This window comes from Thyridium curvatum (genome assembly GCF_004353045.1).
Source record: "Thyridium curvatum strain D216 chromosome Unknown NODE_48_length_316412_cov_78.264379, whole genome shotgun sequence".
NCBI lineage: Eukaryota > Fungi > Ascomycota > Sordariomycetes > Thyridiales > Thyridiaceae > Thyridium > Thyridium curvatum.
In genome coordinates this window covers 189,848-208,380 of record NW_022156803.1, presented here as the reverse complement: position 1 = coordinate 208,380, position 18,533 = coordinate 189,848, and the positions used below count along the sequence as shown (strand labels likewise).

Genomic DNA, 18,533 nt, shown 5'->3' with positions numbered 1-18,533 from the left:
TGACCACTTGTTCTATGGCACTTTTTGTCGTGGTACTTGTTGGCAGAAAGAGAGAGGTTGAAAGCTGCGGCGCGCCACCACTCCGCAGAAATGGCAGGCACGAATCAATACTGTGCTGCTGTATGTGTCATGAGCGCCCATGCCGCCTTCTGAATATCATCATGGACGCCTTATGCCCCGCCATTCCCCCTCCTTCAATGTTCTCAGAACTGCTTTCTTTCACATTTCTATCTATGACGGCCCGCTATGCTTCTAGTCTTGCACTCCTGGGCAACCTCTTGACCTCTTGACATATCTAGCACATTTGATACACACAAACTGGCACATCATCACCGAGATGGACCGCACAGTCCTTTTGGTCGGTAAGGCTACATACACCCTTCACCTCACCCCTCCCTCACTACCTTGAGCCACCTGAGGGAAAGGTGACCAATTTTGAGATCCCAGGCTGACACCACTGCACTGACAGGCGCTAATCGCGGCATCGGTCTCAACCTGGCACGCGCCCTAGCCTTGCGAAATTGGAATGTCGTCGCCTCTGTCCGGCCCCAGACCAGGGCATCGAACGATCCTTCCATTAAAGAGGTGAGTTAGACATACATGTACATCCCAGTAGGAGTTCCCAGTTGGCATGTCCTGCTAAAGTCGCTATGCAGATCGAGGAAGTTGCGTCGATGATCCTCGAGATTGATCTCGCAAAGGAGCAAACAGTAGCCGATGCTGCCCGTGAGTTCGGTGATTCTCCGCTGGATATGCTCATCAACATCGCTGGTAAGTAGCAGCCATTGCGCTCATCATATGGAAATTTGGAAAACTACTCTAACACACAACTGGCCATAGGTCTCGGTCCTGAACCCGACAATTGGTACGAGCACAGTGCTGAACTCATGACCGAGAAATACGTCATCAACACGGTCGTAAGTAGGCTTTGCCTTGCCCGATACCCGGAAACGTGAGAATTGATACTCCTGGCTTAGGGCCCTTTTCTTACCGCGAAATACTTCCATCCCAATCTCAAGCTTGCACAGGGCAAACTGATCAACATCTCGTCAAATGCCGGCTCCATCACTAGTAAGCGACTTGAGCTCGGGCAGGGCTTGATTGTCCATCTCCAAATCTAACTTGTGCCTTTCTACCCAGTGTGCAAAGGCGAGGATCTTGCTTATCGCATGTCCAAAGCTGCGCTCAACATGATGACTGTCACTTTGGCCAAGGAGTACAAAATGAACGGTGACAATATCGCCGCTATCGCGTTGAACCCCGGCTATGTCGCTACGAGACTTACAAGCTTCCGATCGCGAGACAACATGGAAGAGTGCATTGCCGGGATGGTCAAGGTGCTGGAGTCCGTGGGAATGGACGAATCTGGTACTTTCCTTGATTGGCGCGGAGAGACTCTACCATGGTGAGCAAAGAGTCAAGGACAAATCGAGGGAGGACTATCATCATTCAATTGCCTCGTAGCTAAGTCTGTCAACCAACAACACCATTCACTTCGTGCTAACGACAAATCCCCGTACATCTATCTCCCTGGATAGAAATAAACATGCTGGTGAACCTGGCCCCAAGGCCCTTACCGTGCCATCTCGTGTCCGTCACTTCTTGAGCCAGTGGTGCACAGCGATGGAAGCAACGACACCAAGTATGGCCGCCTGGATCCAAAGCGCAGTGTTCATGCTGCTAGACATCTCCTTGGCAAGACGCGCCTCCACTTCGGCCTCGGTTTCCTTGAGCTTGAACGTTTCCTCAGAGTTGCCAGTGGCCTTTTCCGCCCTATCGGGAGACTCCTGGGCGATAGCGCTTTCCTGGACCGCAGTTGGAGGGCTCAGATTGCTTGATCCTTCGCCAATTGGGGATGGCATGGGGCTATCGTCGTCGAGCTGGGATGCGAATGCATCCCATTCATCGCCCTGGAGGAGCGACATCTTGGTTGACAGTTCAGTCCTTGTCATCACGGACAGTAATATGTATATGGACTTACTCCCCATGGATCGTCGTCCATGCCGTCGAGGTTTATGCCCATGGGCTGCGGCTGGAAAAGTTGAAGAATGCCCGAAAACGGCGGAGCATGAGACTGCATCCGTCTTAAAGGTACTCGGGGCATTGGATGAACCAGATGCCTCGCACGCTGTAATACAAGAGGTCAGTTACATTATCCGGCCAGGACTACCAGATCCCAAGGGCAAGTCTTACTGGTGTCATCCTGAAGGAAGCAAGCGCGGTAGGTGGTCAAGAGTCTTTGCGTTCTGCGTTGTTGGCTTGGGTCTGTGTTTCCAATTCAGGATTCAGGATTGAGAGACCAGTATTTCTGTCTGTTCAGTCAGTTTAGGATTATTGATTGACTAGCTGATTCGGGGCTTTTAAGCTAAACTGAAGCCAGGCAGCGAAGAAGGTTGTTGATCTACATATACAGCTCTTTCTTTAGCAGGCGGTCATTGAAGTCCCTGAATAATGGTGCCTTTGAATCATACGCAGTTTCTCTTTTAAGAAGCAATTGTGTATGGTGGAAGCTCTGAATTGGGAGTTGCATAGTGCAGCTGTTGAAAGCAACATCAAAATGATAAGTGAGACCCCCACATCGTGGGCCACCACATACACCAAAAACCCACTTTTTCCACTTTAAGATACTAGCTCAAAATAATACTTAAAAAATTAAAAATAGCTAATTTAGAGTTCTTATTAGAAGTTTATTAAAGATAAAATAGTTAATAAAATATAAATATTTTCTTTATAGTTAAAACTTAAAGAGAAAGATCTCTAATAGATTTACTAAGAAACTCTATATAAAAATATTAAGAAAGTTTTCTTTAATATCTTTTATAAAAGATTAATTATAAATTTTAAAATTTAAATATAACTTTATATAAAGATTATAAATAAAAAAAAACTATTTAGAAAGTTCTATTTTTAGATTTAATAAAGTTATTTTATAACTAATTATTATTCTATATAAAAACTTTATATCTAAAAATAACTTTATTAAATTTAAAAGTAGAACTTTTTAAATAGTCTTATTTAATTATAGTCTTTATAAAAAGCTTATATTTAAATTTTAAATTTTATAATTAATTCTTTATAAAAGATATTAAAGAAAACCTTCTTAACATTTTTATATAGAGTTTCTTAGTAAATCTATTAGAGGCTTTTATACTTAATTATTACCTATAAAAAATATTTATATTTTATTAATGATTTTATTTTTAATAAGACTTAAATAAGCACTCTAAAACAGTTATTTTTATTTTTATAAGTATTCTTTTAAGCTAGTATTTTAAAGTGGAAAAAGTGGATATTTGGTGTATTTTGGTGGCCCACGATGTGGGGGTCTCACTTAGTGGAAAGGACGATATACAGAGGCAAACCAGTAATCCATTGTCACAAAGCTCCTCACTCGCGCTACGTTTGTCTACTTTCATATTTGTCTTGCCGAATGAAAACAAAGCTGGCATTGATGTCCTAACACCTCTGAAGTACAGCAAACTGGGCCGCGGGACAAATATCTGCTTTATTGGGCGGTCTGTTCTCAATGCGAACCAGCCGCACTTTGTATCGTCTATAGGCGACAACTCAGCCAAGTGTCACAACAAGACAGCTCTTGAAAGTTCTCGATGTTAGAGACTTTTGTCACGTCATGTAAGATGACTTGGATATGTCGAGCCGTGCCTAGCGATGTGTGGTGCCTGGATCCAGTCGCGGTACATAGCAGTAGTACGATCTACGGCTAGCCACAAAAGGCAGAGAACATATGATCTCTGGTAGATAGCGCTGGCCCATGTCCAGTGACTTGGTGCAGCCGATGACGACTGTGGACGGAGTATTGCTTGCAAACATGCATGCGTGTTCTACCTCCGAGTATTGGATTTTCCCAACTCAGTTAGCAGCGCAACAACCCGGGAGCTCATTTGCAATTCAGCAATAGCGACCTCTTTAGAAGTACAGCTGAGACTAGGGTGGTAATGAGGGAGATATATTAACGCCGTGTTACGGCAACGATACGGCCTTGCCTGGGCATGATTTTCAGTCACAAAACATTGGCGTTTGTGTCTGTGAGAATGGAGGTCATTCCTCGAATGTTGAATTGGATTAACGCTATTTAGTAGATCAACTGGTCATCGTATGCCCTGACACTCTCCAGATACTCGCGAACTTGGTTAGGGTCCTTGCACACTATAGTTCAGGCCATGTTAGCTCATTGCTCATGATTGCTCTGGCAAAACCTTCACGCAGTCGAGTCACATACCGTGCTTGGAGTCCCAACCATCAGATCCGGAGTTGTCGACCGGGAAGGTAGTGGCGTGGCCCTCGAGAGCCATGTCGCTGCAGCACATGATGCTCTGTCGGAGGTAGTCGAAGCAGTGAATCATGTGCCAGTGATGGTCGTCTGGGATGGGCGTGTTGGACGACATGCCGGAGTAGGTCTGCACAATGGCGTACTATTGATCCATGTTAGCGCCAAAGCGCGGCGAGTGGAAAATGGCACAAGTCATACCAAGCAGTGCAGCTGATGTGTCATGGAGGTGGTGAAGACGGTCTTGTCCGGCCACTCGATGGGAGTCGGCAGGTCGTGGTACTTCTCAGGCTGGTCGACGGCCACGAAGCCCATGCCCTTGGGCATCAGCTTGTTCCACTTCTGCAGAATCTCGTCTGTAAAGAACTCCTTCGTGTTGTTTGGTGCGTATGAAGGGTCGGGGTTGAACTTGACGATTTGTTGCGAAACTGGCATAAGTCAGTTTCTGACCTCCTGGAATCAGCGATTCAGTACACACATCTTGGACCGACACCTGTAAAGTCTCCACCAAAGTCCCATTCGTTTGCCGAGCCCTTGCTGTTGCTACCAAACTGCTGTCGTACAAGTAGGCCGAGGATGACGAGAAGGAGTGCGGTGTCGACCATCCACCTTGACGACTTCAGCCTTGACATGAATTTGCTCGTCCTTGACCTTGGCATCGGCCTCTGCTGATCCTCCGCATCCCAGTTCTTCTCATCCCCGAGGAGCGATTCGGCGACCTCAGTGCTCGAGTCGCTGTGGTGGTCCTCGAGGCTGACATTCTCGTACTTTCGCTGGGAATCCATCTTACTCGTCGTTCACAGAATGACGCCTTGAGGAATGATTAATAACCAAGAGACCGGCTCGGGAGAGAAAAGAAGCGAATGAATGAAGAACAAAGAACGGAATGCCCCCAATCGTGCACAGGACAGAGAAGACAAGAAAATGGCAGCAATGGGTATATCAACGCGAGAAAGGGGATCCGGCCCTGTCGCTTGGCGTTGAAACAGCACCTGTGCGAAGCGACGTTGGAGGGTGGCCGGGATCTGGCCGTGATCCCCAGCACTTCGCTTGGTACCCAGACACTGGCGAGACGTGCTCAATGGGGGAACGCGCATGGGTCTTGGCCATTCTTGACCCTGTGGCACACCAAGGATCCTTGTCCATCAGGTATTCTTAGATCGTGGGTTTGCACCGTGGCCTCTGATGACTGGAACTTTTACAGAGTACCCTCGAGCATGCTATTTCCCTCTGGTGATTGCAGTTACTCCGCAATTCTTCTCGGATTTGCGCCCATCATCAGGACTTGTGCAGGTTGACACGAAAGGCAACAAACCTTGCACCATGATCTCCAGATGTCCTTAAGAGTGACCTTGGCACGCATGCTCCCGTCCCCCGGCTCGGCTAGACCTTCATCTTTTTTAGGGACGCGCCTGGTTTCAGCTCGTTCAATGCGTGTTGACTCCCGTCAGTTTGAGACTGGCGATGCTTGGCACTAGATCTGTTCTGGGTTGGCCTGCGTTTCAGCGGTGGGGCCATGCGCCAGGAACCGTCACATCTCGGCCTGGGGATCTGACCCCTGCCGCTCCCAATCAGGCAACGGGGAACTGGATACAGCTTCACGAGATGGACTGTCTACGAAGTATGAGTGAGCTCTGACGGGCCACGGTGGAGTAGAAGGGGTCTGGGCCCAGTGAGATCAGATGGATGAAGGGTCCAATGTTGTTTCTTCTCTTTGTTTGCAATCTTCTATTTGCAGGTCGAGATCGTCAAGAATAGCAAGAACCACTTTGGTACTCAGTATGCCTCTCGAGGCTTAAAGCCACTCTTTCAAGGCCTCCATACTGGTGCCCATCCAGGCGTCCAAAACCTTGGATCTTCACGACAAGCCACCATGGCTTCATTAACGTCACCCATCTCCCTCCTCTGTCTTTACGTCATATCCTGGATGACATGCGCATCGGCCTACAAAGTCCTCGACGACGCATTCCTCCGTCTCGTCCCAGCCGGCGCCGCTGACCTGGACATCAAGACCGGCGCCCTCCTAGCCCCTCTACTGACAGCAAGGACGGCCGGCTCAGCAGGCCACGCCGCCGCACAGCGGCACTTCATCGATTTCTTCCACAGCTCCCTGCCGAAGTGGTCGATAGACTGGCAGAACTCGACAGACGGCAAGGGCGCAGGAGCCGCCCAGAATCTCGTCTTCCGCCGGGAGCCGCCCTGGACCAAGCCGGGCCAGGCCAACATCCTGACGCTGGCGGCCCACTACGACTCCCGCCCCGCCACCGCTGCTGGGGCTGCGCAGCGCGGGGGCTCGGTCGGCGCGGTGGAGAGCGCCGTGTCGTGCGCCGTGCTGATGCACGTCGCGCGGAGCATCGACAGGTACCTGACGCAGATGCACGACGAGATGGACGCGCTCGGCGAGGGGGGCGAGTTCGACATGGACATGGGTGTGCAGGTCGTGTTTCTGGACAGGAGGGAGGGCCAGCGGGGGCAGGGGACAGGGTTACGGTATGTTTGTTCACGATTGCCTCGTTCCTGATCAGGGAGTCGCTGACTGGGCTTGATGCAGTTCGCTTGCCGAGGCGTGGGAGGCGGTCAATCCTGCGCTGTCCAACTATCGCACTCCGCTGAACCAGATCAGTATGTTCGTTCCGGTGGATCTGATCGGCGCGGCGAACCCAATGATATCATCATACTTTGAGACGACGCACTGGGCATACCGCGGGCTGGCCAACATCGAGAGCCGTATGAGGAACCTTGGGCTCTTGCAGTCCAATGTAACCGGGCCAATCTTCAACGAGACTGGCAAGAGTACGGCTCAGTTTGTGGGCGGGCCGGCCCAGGGTGATTATTTTGATTTCCTATCGCGAGGAGTACCGACGATGCCGATTATTCCGCCCACACCACCAGCGGTCTGGAAAACGGCGCAAGACGATGGGCAGCATCTCAATGCGGCCACCGTTCAGGACTGGTCGAAGATTATGACGGCATTTGCGCTTGAGTGGCTCGATATGATGGAGGTCACACCAACGAACGAGTAGTGAAGCAGACTGAGTGTACAGTCGCACTGCATTGATAGGAGTTTGGGATCATTATCTGTTGAAAGCGATTTTGTCCGGTTTAGCCAGAATGGGTCCGGTTTCTTTGTCTTGTTTTACCTGTACACTCTGATACCATAGAAGACAGCGATTGCCGCAATGTAACATGCCGAACTGACAAAATATGGCATCCCAAGTGCCATGTCTCCCAAGGCGATGCCTCTGACCCACAAGAAGGCCATCAGCGGTGCCCCGATGAGCGAGCCAAGGGTCTTGACCAGCATAACGATGGAGAATATGATATTGTCGTGCGGTGAAGCTGTTTCCCCGTCTGTACTGCTCGCAGGAGCCATGCAGGGCGACTTCAGTAAGGACATCGTAAACACGGGCAGTGCGGAGCCCAGGGCATAGGTGAGTAGTGATGGCATAAGAAGCCATATGGTGGCTGAAAACGCTATGGCCCCAGCTCCTAAGACCGAGACGAGCAGGCAGATTCTCGAGTACAAGAGATTGAACCTATCGGCGTCTCGTGTGCTCCGTCTTTGCAGGAACCTAGGTATTATGACGGCAAGCAGTGTGAAGTTGACTACTGCCTTGCCCGAAAGGAGATAGCCTGCCGAAGCAAAGGTCCAGCTGTACCGTTTCGAGATGTACTGAACAAGAAGTTTGGTATCGGAGCTCGCAAGGGACGTGAGCAGAAAGCTCGCGAGCAACAGCATGAAGTTCTTCGGATAGTCGGAGAGAATGATGTAGAAGGACTGGATCCGTTCTCGCGTCAACGACCACAACGACGAATACCCCAAGCTTGCTTTGAGAACTGGTGACGATACGTGTGGCTGAGAGGGGTTCCAGATGTGCTCGGACTGAAGGTTGGGGAGCTTGGGTATGACCAAAGCTCCGATGACCAAAAGCAAAGTTCCGATCCAGAATGGTAGATAGATCAGGATGCCCATGCTTGCAGATGCCAAGGCGGGTCCAAGAAGAGCAACTACATAGGAGACAGAGCTCATGTAACCAAAGTAAGATGCGCGGACAACATGATCCGCCGTCAGCTCTGAAGCAAGTGCGTAGATAAGGGAGTTGAAAACACAGTCTCCCCCAAGCACAGAAAGAAAAGGCGATACAGCAACAGCTTTTGTCGGTAGCAGCTGATCGAAGTGGCCTACCACCACAACCCAGGTGAGCATGCAGACCCTGGGAATAAGGTTCAGCAGGAGAATCTTTCGACGGCCATAGCGCTCAGCAAGATATCCAAGAGGAATAGTCATGATAAAGTCTAGGCAAATGAATTAGATTTTAGTTTCAAGCAATTGAGAAGAATACTAAGAAACTAGATGGACCACGGTGTTTGGTTCACTGACCTCCGAAAACCCAAGCGGTTTCCATCACTCCCTGAATGCGGGCCAAGGATTGTTGGACACCATCCACTTTGCACAACTGCTCATCTATCGGCCTGTCCACAGGGACAGAATCCGGTCCCTTCTGGGCGTAGTACTCGGCACAAAGCCGTCTTTCGATGACTCTGTTCAGTGGGAGCTGGTAGAGACTGGCGGACAGATTGACGGCTAGCATGAGCGACAGCAGAGCGAGGATGCCGCGCTTTGCCTTTGCGGGAGGGGGACCTTCTGGGGTCCATGGCGCTGGGCTGGGATCAACGGAAGCATCGCGTAACAGAGGCCTGCCATCTTCCGATGGCTCTGTGGGACTATAGCGCGACATGGCCGCATTGACGAAGGTTGAATGGCGACGGTTTGGGGGGAAGAAATCGCCAAACTGTCTTATCTCTCTCTTATCTCCTCTGATTGTGGAGAGTGGAGGCCAATATCACTGATCCTGCCCTAATTGAACCGCTCTGTGCCGGGCCGACTGTTTCCTCCAAACCAAACTAAACCTTTTTCTGTATTCAATTCATACTACATGTAAACTACAAAACTTTTACATAGCCCAATGTACCTAGGATCGGGACGTCCTGCCTCAGGACCGCGGCCCGGATGTGTGCTTGAAGTCGGTGTGAACGCGAATGCTGTGCAGCGGAATCTCGTCTCCGCTCAGACTATCGCCATCCCCCTTTCCAGTAGACACTGTATTGACCACGTATCTGTTGTTTTGGTCTGGCCGCAGGCGCCCCTCAAAGCCTCCCGACTGCGAGTCGCTCGACGTGCGACTACCCTCATCCTTCAGCCGGTGAAAGGCCCCTGCACTCGACTTCTTCATTGTATTGACCCCTTCGTCGTTCTGAGTTGTCCCGCCAATCGTCTGTTTGCTCACGAGGTTGGATGCTTGACCGGTTCCCCTGCTGCGGTGGAAGACAGTGTTCATCTTGATGTCGAGGCCGAGGAGGCGGAAGAGCGCCTGCATGGCTGGGCGCATGCAAGGGAGGCATGCTGAGACAATGCCCGCAGAAATCTCGATCGCGGTCCAGCCGACTGTCGGGGCCAGTGTGTAAGTGGGGTCGCTGTTGCTGTACGAGAAGAGAACGGAGAATCGGTAGGCAGACGTGAAGACGACGCTGTCAGAGGGGAAGAGGTTAGTCATCGTGTGCAATGCGACGAGGTGTTTCGATCACTTACAAGAAACCAAGACTGAATGCTAGCGTGATGGCAATCTTCTCTGGCTTCCCCAAGTTGAGCTTCCAAACTTGCGGAATGGGAAGGAACAAGATGGCAAGGTCCGTGAAGATGGTCGAGGCAGCGTTGGCGATCCAGGTGCCGACCTGGTTGATGCAGTGTCCGGGAAGGTCTTGGTACCAGAGCTTCTGAACTGGTACGCAGATGAAGATGAAGAGAAATGTGATGCAGATAACCCATGCCACAATGAGACCACCGAGACCATAGGCCATCTTCTTGAAGAAGGGAATGTGGAAGATGCGATAGTACATGAGGAGCAGGCTAAGCTTGGTCCAGACGAGGTTGTAAACGTAGAGGATCTCGGCAACCAGGAGAAACTTGGCCATCAGCACGATGTTGTCCATAGGTACTTTATCCGCGTGGATGCCCATTCCGCATGCGTACATGGCGAATATGAAGCCGACGACGAGATAGTTCCATAACTGCATATGTTCATTACTGGAGTCAGCTGCACCGGTACTAGCATGAAGGCTTGCATTAGAGGTGGACAGCATACCAGAGAAAAGATGATCAAATAGTCATCCCACCACAGCTTCTGACTCTTCAGGTACCTGCTAAACATACGCAAGCCCACTGCAACCGTAGCCAAGACGGTCATGGAAGCGATCACCTCGACGCACCATGGCTGGAGGTTGACAGGATCGTAGCCGGGAATGCCATCCATCTTGATCTACTCGGCAGGACTGCTTGGTCATTACACGAGAAAGAGTGGAAGAAGAAGAGAATGAAGTCGAGAGATGCAGATGGCAATGGGCCCTTGTTGAGGACGCATGTCTTTTAACAGGGCCGACTTTCAAGTGATGGAGACTGGATCGAATATGTGCGGCATCACACCCATGTCTGGACCGTTATGTCTCCTGTTGATCTTTTGGCCGGTGTAACAGAATCTCTGCAGGTCCAGCAAGGAAGGCCGTTGTGTGACTATGGGGTTCGGCATCGTTTTGTGCTAAGGAGATAACCTGAGACCAGGGCTCATGCAAGTACAAATAGGACCAGTTTCTTGTATGGATCTGACTAACGCTTGCATTCGCCGACTCATGCTCGCCGAACATCCTAGTTGAATTGTGGCCCAACGGAGGATATGAGCCGGCAAATTGGTGTGAAGACTTCAGGGGTGGCATCTATTTAAGAAAAACTCTGACTGCCGTACCCGCAGCTTCCGGTACTTTCCAGTATGCTTATACGTGCAGGTGTGATCCTGGAGGTACATCATCGAGAGTCTACCTATTCCTCTGGGGCTTCTTGTGCCAAGGATGGCAAGATTGCGTACACAATTGTGGAGTTAGCCAGAGAAGGTTCTTCAACGTTAGCCCCAAATCGGCTTGGTGAGAAACCCAGTTTTCTGTCACATATGAGCATTTGCTTGAACCTCGGCTACCCGGATGACACTGGCCACCCTTCTGAATCCTTGGATGCGGCACAGTATTATGCTTATTTTTGCAGCTCGAGTCGAAGTGAAGAGGTTTAAGGACAATAAGCAGACGAAAACGATCTTCCACAACGGCGTCGGACGCCCACTACTACCCGCCTCACCCGCGCGCTATATTGGTCTTCCCGATTTTAGAGGCCGCCAAACTGTGCAAACATTCTCCAGCAGAATGTGGTCCGAGAAGAGGGGCTCGGCCAAATGCGTTTGCTGCTGGATCACGATGTACAGGGATCACTCAGCTCCAGTCAGGGGGTGCCTCCACTGACTAACACCAACGGACTGTGCGGAATTCCACCGTTAGGACTGACTACTCCGTACGTGGTAACCAGCCAAGCCAGGCATGAGCTTCTTTGCACGGGAGTCCGAGGGTGACGATCACAATGATGTGGGTTCTGGACCTCTTGGTCTTTCGAGAGTGTCCCCGAGGCGCGGTCCGCGTATGTTTCATGTGGGAACTTGTTCTGCAGCACTACACTCTTTCTGGAGCCATTAAACCACGCGACAAAGGTTACTCTTCTCCCCGAGAGGTGCCCGTTGGATCTTTTGTACCGCCAAGTCATTCCCTTCATCCCACCATAATCTAGGCAAGATGGCGATAATTCACCAGACCATCCAAGTCCCGCACCTGGGCGGCATCACGGCCGGCTATGCCCTTTCCAATGGCGGCAAGTACGACAGCAGCAAGCCCACCGTCGTCTTCATCAACAGCATGAACACGACGGTGGACCTGTACCAGAAGCAGTTTGAAAGCAGTGCCCTGACCGAAGCTGCCAACCTGCTGGCCATTGAGCCCCTCGGCCATGGAGCCACTTCTTGCCCGTCCGACCAGTTCACGTACTGGGACACTGCCACGATGGCGTTGCAAGTCATTGAAAAGCTCGGCATCGACAAGGTCTTTGCCGTGGGCACCAGTCAGGGAGGATGGATGGTCGTTAGAATGGCGCTGTTGGCTCCGGAAAAGGTCTGCAGCTCATTCATGTGTTGTAGGCGATGAATATATTGGATCTGACATTGTCCTCGATAGGTCGTTGGACTTCTTCCCCTCGGCACGTCGATGGACTGCGAGTCGGCGGACTCCCGATCCAAGGGCTGCTGGGACCCCAAGACACTGCTCATGCCCAAGTACGAACAGTGGTGCAGCCCGGTTCCGACCCCTGATTTCGTCGTCGATGATGAGTGGTGCGGCATGGTCGGTAGCCTTGGGTTCGGCAGCGGCGTGTCCGCCGAGACGATTCAGTTCTGGCATGATGTGCTGAAGCGCGTCTACCGGGGCGATGAGGGCCGGCGCAAGCTGCGGATGGCGCTGGCATGCCTGATTGAGAGAGACGGGCTCCTCTTGCGGTTGAGGGATATCAAGTGCCCAGTGTACTGGCTGCAGGTAAGCCCACGTTTTATAACAAAGCCCTAGGCCTCGAGCCGAACCATGTCTCGACTGACCCATGACTTGCAGGGCACTGAAGATGTGGTCTACGGCAAGACTGTGCCGCAGGAGCACATCGCCATGTTCACGTCATCCAAAGAGACGAAGCTTGAGTTCCTTGAAGGTGGTGGTCACTACCTAAACGCGACAAACCCAGCCGAGGTCGAGAAATTTATCCTGGAGATGGTCAACAAGTACAAATAGATATTGGTCATTGAGAGCACACATATGACACATAGACTTGAATGAAATGAGCGCAATGAGTATGTGACAGCTTAAATTATCATCTGAGATCCGATCCGGGCCGTGTTGCGTTTTGTCCAGAGCACCTTGAGAAGAAACTCCTATGAAATAGTAAATGACGAGCACTGCCAGACATTGACCTACAGAGAAGTTCAAACCCTGAAGTGTCGAGGCCTTAATCAAATCTTCTCTCCCCTTTCACCTTTTGTTTCTTTTTCAAGAAAAGGTTGTCCCACTACTCCAGCCAAAGTTCAAAAGCTTAGACCTCCGAAGCTTTGCTGCTAACATTGCCCTCAGCAACGCGATCCTTGATGGCAAGGTTCTCGGCATAGGCGTCAACATGGAAGCTAGTGAACTTCCTCGTGGGAACCCCGGCGGCGAACATGATGTCAAGCTCTTCAAAAGTGCGGCCACGAGTCTCAGTCAAGCGGAAGTACGCCCATATGAGCGTGAATAGTGCCGACCCGAACCAGAAGAATCCGGTGTATCCTCGCCAGTTCCACTGAGTAGGATTCATGAAATAGGGCTCGAGGGTATTCGCGATCAGCAGGGCGATGTAGTACGTGTTACGCGCCAAGCAGATAGTCTTTGATCGAAGTCGGGTTGAAGAGACTTCGGCGGGGAGGACCCAGCCAATGGGACCGATCGAGAGGGAGAACGAGAACAGCCAGATGATGCAGAGCACTGATTGTGCCCAGACCACGCCCTGGTTTCTCGCAGCGGTTGTCAACACCCCAATGATGAAGAGGTAGATGCAGATGAAGAACATCCCACACAGGTAGATCTGCCTTCGGCCAAAGCGATTCATGAGAAACCACGAGATGACTGTGCCAACAAAGGCAATGGCAGTACCGCCAAGACCAAGCTTGTAGGCATCTTCAGCACTCATTCCAGCTTGCTGGAAGAAATAGGTACCAGAGTAAGCGAACTGGCTGCCAGCGAGAACCTGTCCGGCAAAGGAAACACAGGCAATCTCTGTCCTTCGTCGGTTAACACCCTTGAAGCAATCAAGATAGCTGCTTCCGGCCTCGATCTCCTTCTCGATTTCGTTGGTATGCACCATCATAGCCACAGTCTGATTGGACTTCTCGACCTGTTTTCCAGAGGTGACTCGACGGAGAACTTGCTCAGCGTCTGCTAACCGGCCATGACGCACAAGCCACCACGGAGACTCGGGCATAAACAGGCAGATCAGGAACAGAGGGGCGGGCCAGATCCACTGAATAGCAAATGGGATACGGTACGACCATTGGTCGTTTCGGTTGAGGAGGCCCTGCAACACGCCAGCCCCGAGGAACTGTCCTATAGCGAAGCACATGTTGACATAAGCAGTGAGGTAGGAGCGTAGAGCCAGGGGCAGAATTTCCGAGGCGTATGCTGGACCGATTGTGGCGAAGATCCCCCAGGGAACACTGTAAAGTATTAGGATGGTTCAAGCTCTCCTGTCAATGTCTACAAATTCTGAGATGCTCACCCGCAGAGAACCTGGCCGACAGTCTGTAGCTGAACAGACATGCCGAAGAAGGACGGGAAAATGCATGCCGCCATCACAACGAGAGTACCGAGAAAGACGGGTTTGAACCCGAAATGCTTGATAAGATAGCCATTCAAGAAGGCCCCGATGATAGACCCGGCAACTCCACCAGCCCAGAGGGCTGACTGCCAAGCTGCGGTCACCTCATAACCCTTCTCATCAGAGCCCTCGCCAAACTGTCGTTTGAACTCCGGGTAGCCCAAAAAGTTTCCAATTAGGATCTATAGTGCTAATACGTCAATATCGCGCTCTCTTATACCAAGATCTTTGTTAGATAAATCTACTTACCGTATCGTATCCCTCTTGGATGATACTTAGGGAGATAATCAGGGACCATGCCACAGCCTTGGGATAGGCACGCAGTGCTTCCCGGACAGTCTGCTCATGCTCATCAATGTTTGCGGCTTGAGCATCATCCCTGGATTTGCCATGTTCGTGCCAGCCTTGGGAGTCGGCATGGTGCTTGTCAGGGCCTGGCGTATCGGCTGTGGAAACACTCTTCTCGGGTTCAGTGGTCGACATGATGAACCTCTCGATCTGTATCGCTTCTTGCTCGGAATAACAGAGAAGTCCGACAAGACTGGCCCAGGAGCAAAAGATGTAAGACCGCAGCAATCCAGTATGCGGTTGTTTGAATGTTACTCGCGCTGCCTAGAGGGGATATACGAGGCACAGAATGACCGCGGGCGAGGTAATGATATACCCCGACGATCATAACCCCCGTATACGAACCCCCGCAGTAGTCTTTTGCCCCCGCAGGAGGCCTTTGCATATCCGTCGGATGTGGTACGTACACAGAGCTGTCACCAATAAGGCTGCGAAGACATCGTGTGGGGGACGTGTTGGTAACATCCGGTAACAGGCAAAATCAGGTGAAGAAGGAAGCGGGCTTGTGAGGAACGGCGGGTTTGGAATGTTCCTATTTGCGGAGAATAGCCTCCTCTCTCCGCACGCTGAGTGCTCTCGAGCCGACTGTTACCCACCCCCAGACTCCAGTGCCGAAAAACTGCGCACAGCGGCAAGCAAACCTGGTCGGGATTGTCCCTATAAAAACCAAATTCGGATGGCAGTCTGGCTAGATTGGGCAAAATAATTAGATCACAATCCAATCCTTTCGGCGGATTTGAAGCCGATTGATTGGCTGACTTGGGGAAAGAAGCTCCGCTCATCAAATAAGGGTCACGATGGGGAAGTCAGACGATCTGTTTGTGGGGAAGATTCATTCAGAATCCTAGTGACCTGAGGTCTAAGTAGGCTTAGCAAGAGGCATAGGCCCCGAGTTTATGGTCTTCCTCCACGACAAGTGACTTTTCAGCTCTTTGCTCATAAATTGAATCTAAGGAATCACGAAGTTCTGACTTGACAATGTCTCCCCTTGTAAACAGGGGCGAAGGAATGTCAATGTCTTCCGGGATTGCAATAACGGAATATTGCATCTGAACTTCGTCGGTTGAAACAAGCCCGACTTTCTTCCGTAGCCCTTGCACCCTGTTGACTATTTCTTGCGCTACATCGTCCAGTGCATTTCCGGTTCTAACGAGATATCAAGAAGAACCACTATCCCCATTGGTGCGGCTCCCCATTGAGCGGCCTGGGACCAGCTACGTCGGCACCGAGACCCTTTCGGTAGTGAGATCCGTTTTGTAGAGCTCTATGCCTGCAACTTCTATTGTTTTGTTGCGCACATAGTCCGGTTACTGGTTCTGGGTCAAGCCTGGGAGAGCCTTGCGGACCACTTGATGGACGTACTTCTTCAACATCTTGCCAAGGGTAGGCCAATTGACGCGTGCCTTCAGAAGGTGGTATACTGTTGTTCAACATTTCCATTTCGAAAATGCCAGTTGATTTCTCCAAGATCTGTCCCGAGCAGAGTTCATTGCCGAGGGACTTGACCGAACCCGAGGTTGGTTGTACCCCTTAAAGTCTTCGGGAGCCCAGACACACACCGACATTCAGCACAATATCAACCAGCATGCAGCAGGGCTCTCAAGTCTAGGCTATCAGGATTCAGGCCAAGCTTAACAAGCTGGCTCAGGAGCCTGGCCAGTGTCTCGTACTTCTTCTGCTCCTTTTCAGCTGGCATTCATCGCTTCTCACATGCAACTAGATGCTACGAATCTTGAGCCCTGTTAGCCGTCTGACCAGATGCGTTTCCAAGTATCAGGTATTGCATGCAACAGTTTACTTGTGCAGTGGCGATAGTGATGACAGTATCAAGTATCTCTAGAGTGCCTCAAGAGTTTATTACCATTAATGCCCTCGGCCCAGCAGCTGAGGGTAGTGTTAGTAGGCCAGGATACTGAACAATAGCGCCCTACCCGAACGTTTGCGAATACCATTCTTGCAAGTTTACACCCACGGGACTACCAGTACTAGACGTCCCGTCCGACGTGGCGCCGCTGTGATGCCCAAATCCCAGCGCAGTTGGCTTCGTGAACTTTTCCGGCAGCGAGGTCCCATGCTCCATGATGAACCTCAGCATCCAGCTGTCCATCTGGAAGCTCTGCTCGATCGACTCTTTACACGCGTTGTGGAAGGCCTGCAGCCGGCTCAAGGTCCGGTCGAGCATGATCCAGTAGCGCTGCAGCTTGGTCAGGATGGCAAAGTTCCGCTCGAGCCTCGTGCGCGCCTCGCCAACCTCTCCTTCGTCGAAGCTGAAGAGAAGGGTATGGACGTAGACGGTGCTCGTCACTGTGAGCATGTGTCCAACCATGACGTACAGGCAGTCGCAGTCTTCTGTGTCCTCGCAGGCATAGAGCAGGTCGCAAAACGCCAGCGCGTGCCATGTGCACCGCTGGGCATAGTTTGAGACGTCTGCAGTCCTTCCTCCGTTGTCGCCCTTGGCTAGAAACTGGTAGAATAGCACTTCGTTGTAGAAGTGGAAGCCCAGGTGCAGGGCGGCGAACGCTGTCCTCAAGTTCCCATTCCACCGCGTGAGATTCTCGGGAGTCTCGACCAGGAATTCCGGAAGCTCTGCCTGCCAACGATCCAAATTTGCGGCTAGTTCGTCCACAGACCGGTTTAGGGAGTTTGGGCTTAGCCTCCCGTCGACAGATGCTTTATTGAGGACTTGGATCTCTGCCCAGATCCGTGCAAGCTTGGCCATCTCCGCCCATATCCCCGGTGCTCCATATTCAGACCGTGGAGAAGCGTAAGCCAGCCGCAGGAAATGCTCTTCATCGATGGGAAGATCGGTGGCGCCTTGCAAGTCCAGCTCTCGCGGGATACGCAATCCACTAGATGTCCAGATATCTATCATGTACAACGACCACCAGACTGGATCATGGTTAGCTATCGGCGGCCATTTTGTGTGGACTTGACATTTCGCACCTCTCAAGTTGACCTGTCTCTCGAGCTCGTTACTAGCTGGCCTGTGAGGCAAGTCTAGGATCTGCGCCAGCCTATTTGCTGCGGCATAGTATAGCGCTTCTGATTCTGGTTTGCCTTCGACGAAGCAAAGAGTGCCAAGAAGGATGCACTCTTGCACTGTTGTGATTGAGATCACTCGAAGGTCAAGTTGTTTGTGTGCTTGCTCGGCATAATAATCCCCATAATGCCGTCTCTTAGATACTAGACTCTCTGGCAGCTCGGTAAATCTGCGTTCACTCTATTAGCAAGCCCACTTCACTTCAGGTCAATCATCCCTGGACAGATGGAACTCCTTACCTAGCTCCAAGAGCTATCATGGAGGCAAAAATGACAGGGGATATACGGCCGTTATCAAGATCGTTCATAAATGTGGGCTCATGAAAGAGCGAATGATGTTTATCGTGGATAATGCGAAAATACCAGATAACAGCTTCCCGCTGTTGCGCTGGACGAAGCTGGTGCAGGCCGGCTTGCGGGCTGGGGAGCGAAGAAAAGGCATCACCGGCGACGGGGTTTGCTGGTGTTTGGTCTATTGCGTGGATAGCTCGATGATTAGGGAGTTGTCCAGAAACAGCTGGGGAAGAGGTCAGCTTGATCGATGCC

General features: G+C 51.3%; 9 protein-coding genes across 9 annotated transcripts; 3 read left to right on the top strand and 6 right to left on the bottom strand.

Annotated features, from left to right (window-relative positions):
* Positions 1–337: 337 nt before the first annotated feature.
* On the top strand, positions 338–1,409 carry E0L32_007770 (uncharacterized protein; the record flags this gene model as incomplete). The annotated part of the gene is made up of 6 exons (XM_031142550.1): positions 338–362; positions 470–585; positions 657–771; positions 841–917; positions 978–1,071; positions 1,141–1,409. 6 exons carry the CDS (start codon positions 338–340, stop codon positions 1,407–1,409), a joined length of 696 nt encoding a protein of 231 aa, XP_030993270.1.
* Positions 1,410–1,595: 186 nt separating this feature from the next.
* E0L32_007769 (uncharacterized protein) lies at positions 1,596–2,002 on the bottom strand (the record flags this gene model as incomplete). The annotated part of the gene is made up of 2 exons (XM_031142549.1): positions 1,596–1,925; positions 1,982–2,002. The coding sequence occupies 2 exons, from the start codon at positions 2,000–2,002 to the stop codon at positions 1,596–1,598; spliced, it is 351 nt and encodes a 116-aa protein (XP_030993269.1).
* Positions 2,003–4,093: 2,091 nt separating this feature from the next.
* Positions 4,094–5,073, bottom strand: E0L32_007768 (uncharacterized protein; the record flags this gene model as incomplete). Its single annotated transcript, XM_031142548.1, has 4 exons — positions 4,094–4,167; positions 4,241–4,433; positions 4,490–4,716; positions 4,767–5,073. The coding sequence occupies 4 exons, from the start codon at positions 5,071–5,073 to the stop codon at positions 4,094–4,096; spliced, it is 801 nt and encodes a 266-aa protein (XP_030993268.1).
* A 1,088-nt stretch (positions 5,074–6,161) lies between these two features.
* On the top strand, positions 6,162–7,311 carry E0L32_007767 (uncharacterized protein; the record flags this gene model as incomplete). Its single annotated transcript, XM_031142547.1, has 2 exons — positions 6,162–6,778; positions 6,840–7,311. The coding sequence occupies 2 exons, from the start codon at positions 6,162–6,164 to the stop codon at positions 7,309–7,311; spliced, it is 1,089 nt and encodes a 362-aa protein (XP_030993267.1).
* A 113-nt stretch (positions 7,312–7,424) lies between these two features.
* E0L32_007766 (uncharacterized protein) lies at positions 7,425–9,027 on the bottom strand (the record flags this gene model as incomplete). The annotated part of the gene is made up of 2 exons (XM_031142546.1): positions 7,425–8,584; positions 8,670–9,027. 2 exons carry the CDS (start codon positions 9,025–9,027, stop codon positions 7,425–7,427), a joined length of 1,518 nt encoding a protein of 505 aa, XP_030993266.1.
* A 255-nt stretch (positions 9,028–9,282) lies between these two features.
* Positions 9,283–10,599, bottom strand: E0L32_007765 (uncharacterized protein; the record flags this gene model as incomplete). The annotated part of the gene is made up of 3 exons (XM_031142545.1): positions 9,283–9,817; positions 9,879–10,357; positions 10,432–10,599. The coding sequence occupies 3 exons, from the start codon at positions 10,597–10,599 to the stop codon at positions 9,283–9,285; spliced, it is 1,182 nt and encodes a 393-aa protein (XP_030993265.1).
* Positions 10,600–11,953: 1,354 nt separating this feature from the next.
* Positions 11,954–12,988, top strand: E0L32_007764 (uncharacterized protein; the record flags this gene model as incomplete). The annotated part of the gene is made up of 3 exons (XM_031142544.1): positions 11,954–12,325; positions 12,389–12,742; positions 12,815–12,988. The coding sequence occupies 3 exons, from the start codon at positions 11,954–11,956 to the stop codon at positions 12,986–12,988; spliced, it is 900 nt and encodes a 299-aa protein (XP_030993264.1).
* A 298-nt stretch (positions 12,989–13,286) lies between these two features.
* E0L32_007763 (uncharacterized protein) lies at positions 13,287–15,083 on the bottom strand (the record flags this gene model as incomplete). Its single annotated transcript, XM_031142543.1, has 3 exons — positions 13,287–14,439; positions 14,502–14,782; positions 14,850–15,083. The coding sequence occupies 3 exons, from the start codon at positions 15,081–15,083 to the stop codon at positions 13,287–13,289; spliced, it is 1,668 nt and encodes a 555-aa protein (XP_030993263.1).
* Positions 15,084–16,875: 1,792 nt separating this feature from the next.
* On the bottom strand, positions 16,876–18,247 carry E0L32_007762 (uncharacterized protein; the record flags this gene model as incomplete). The annotated part of the gene is made up of 3 exons (XM_031142541.1): positions 16,876–17,837; positions 17,892–18,157; positions 18,228–18,247. The coding sequence occupies 3 exons, from the start codon at positions 18,245–18,247 to the stop codon at positions 16,876–16,878; spliced, it is 1,248 nt and encodes a 415-aa protein (XP_030993262.1).
* Between the last annotated feature and the right edge of the window lie 286 nt (positions 18,248–18,533).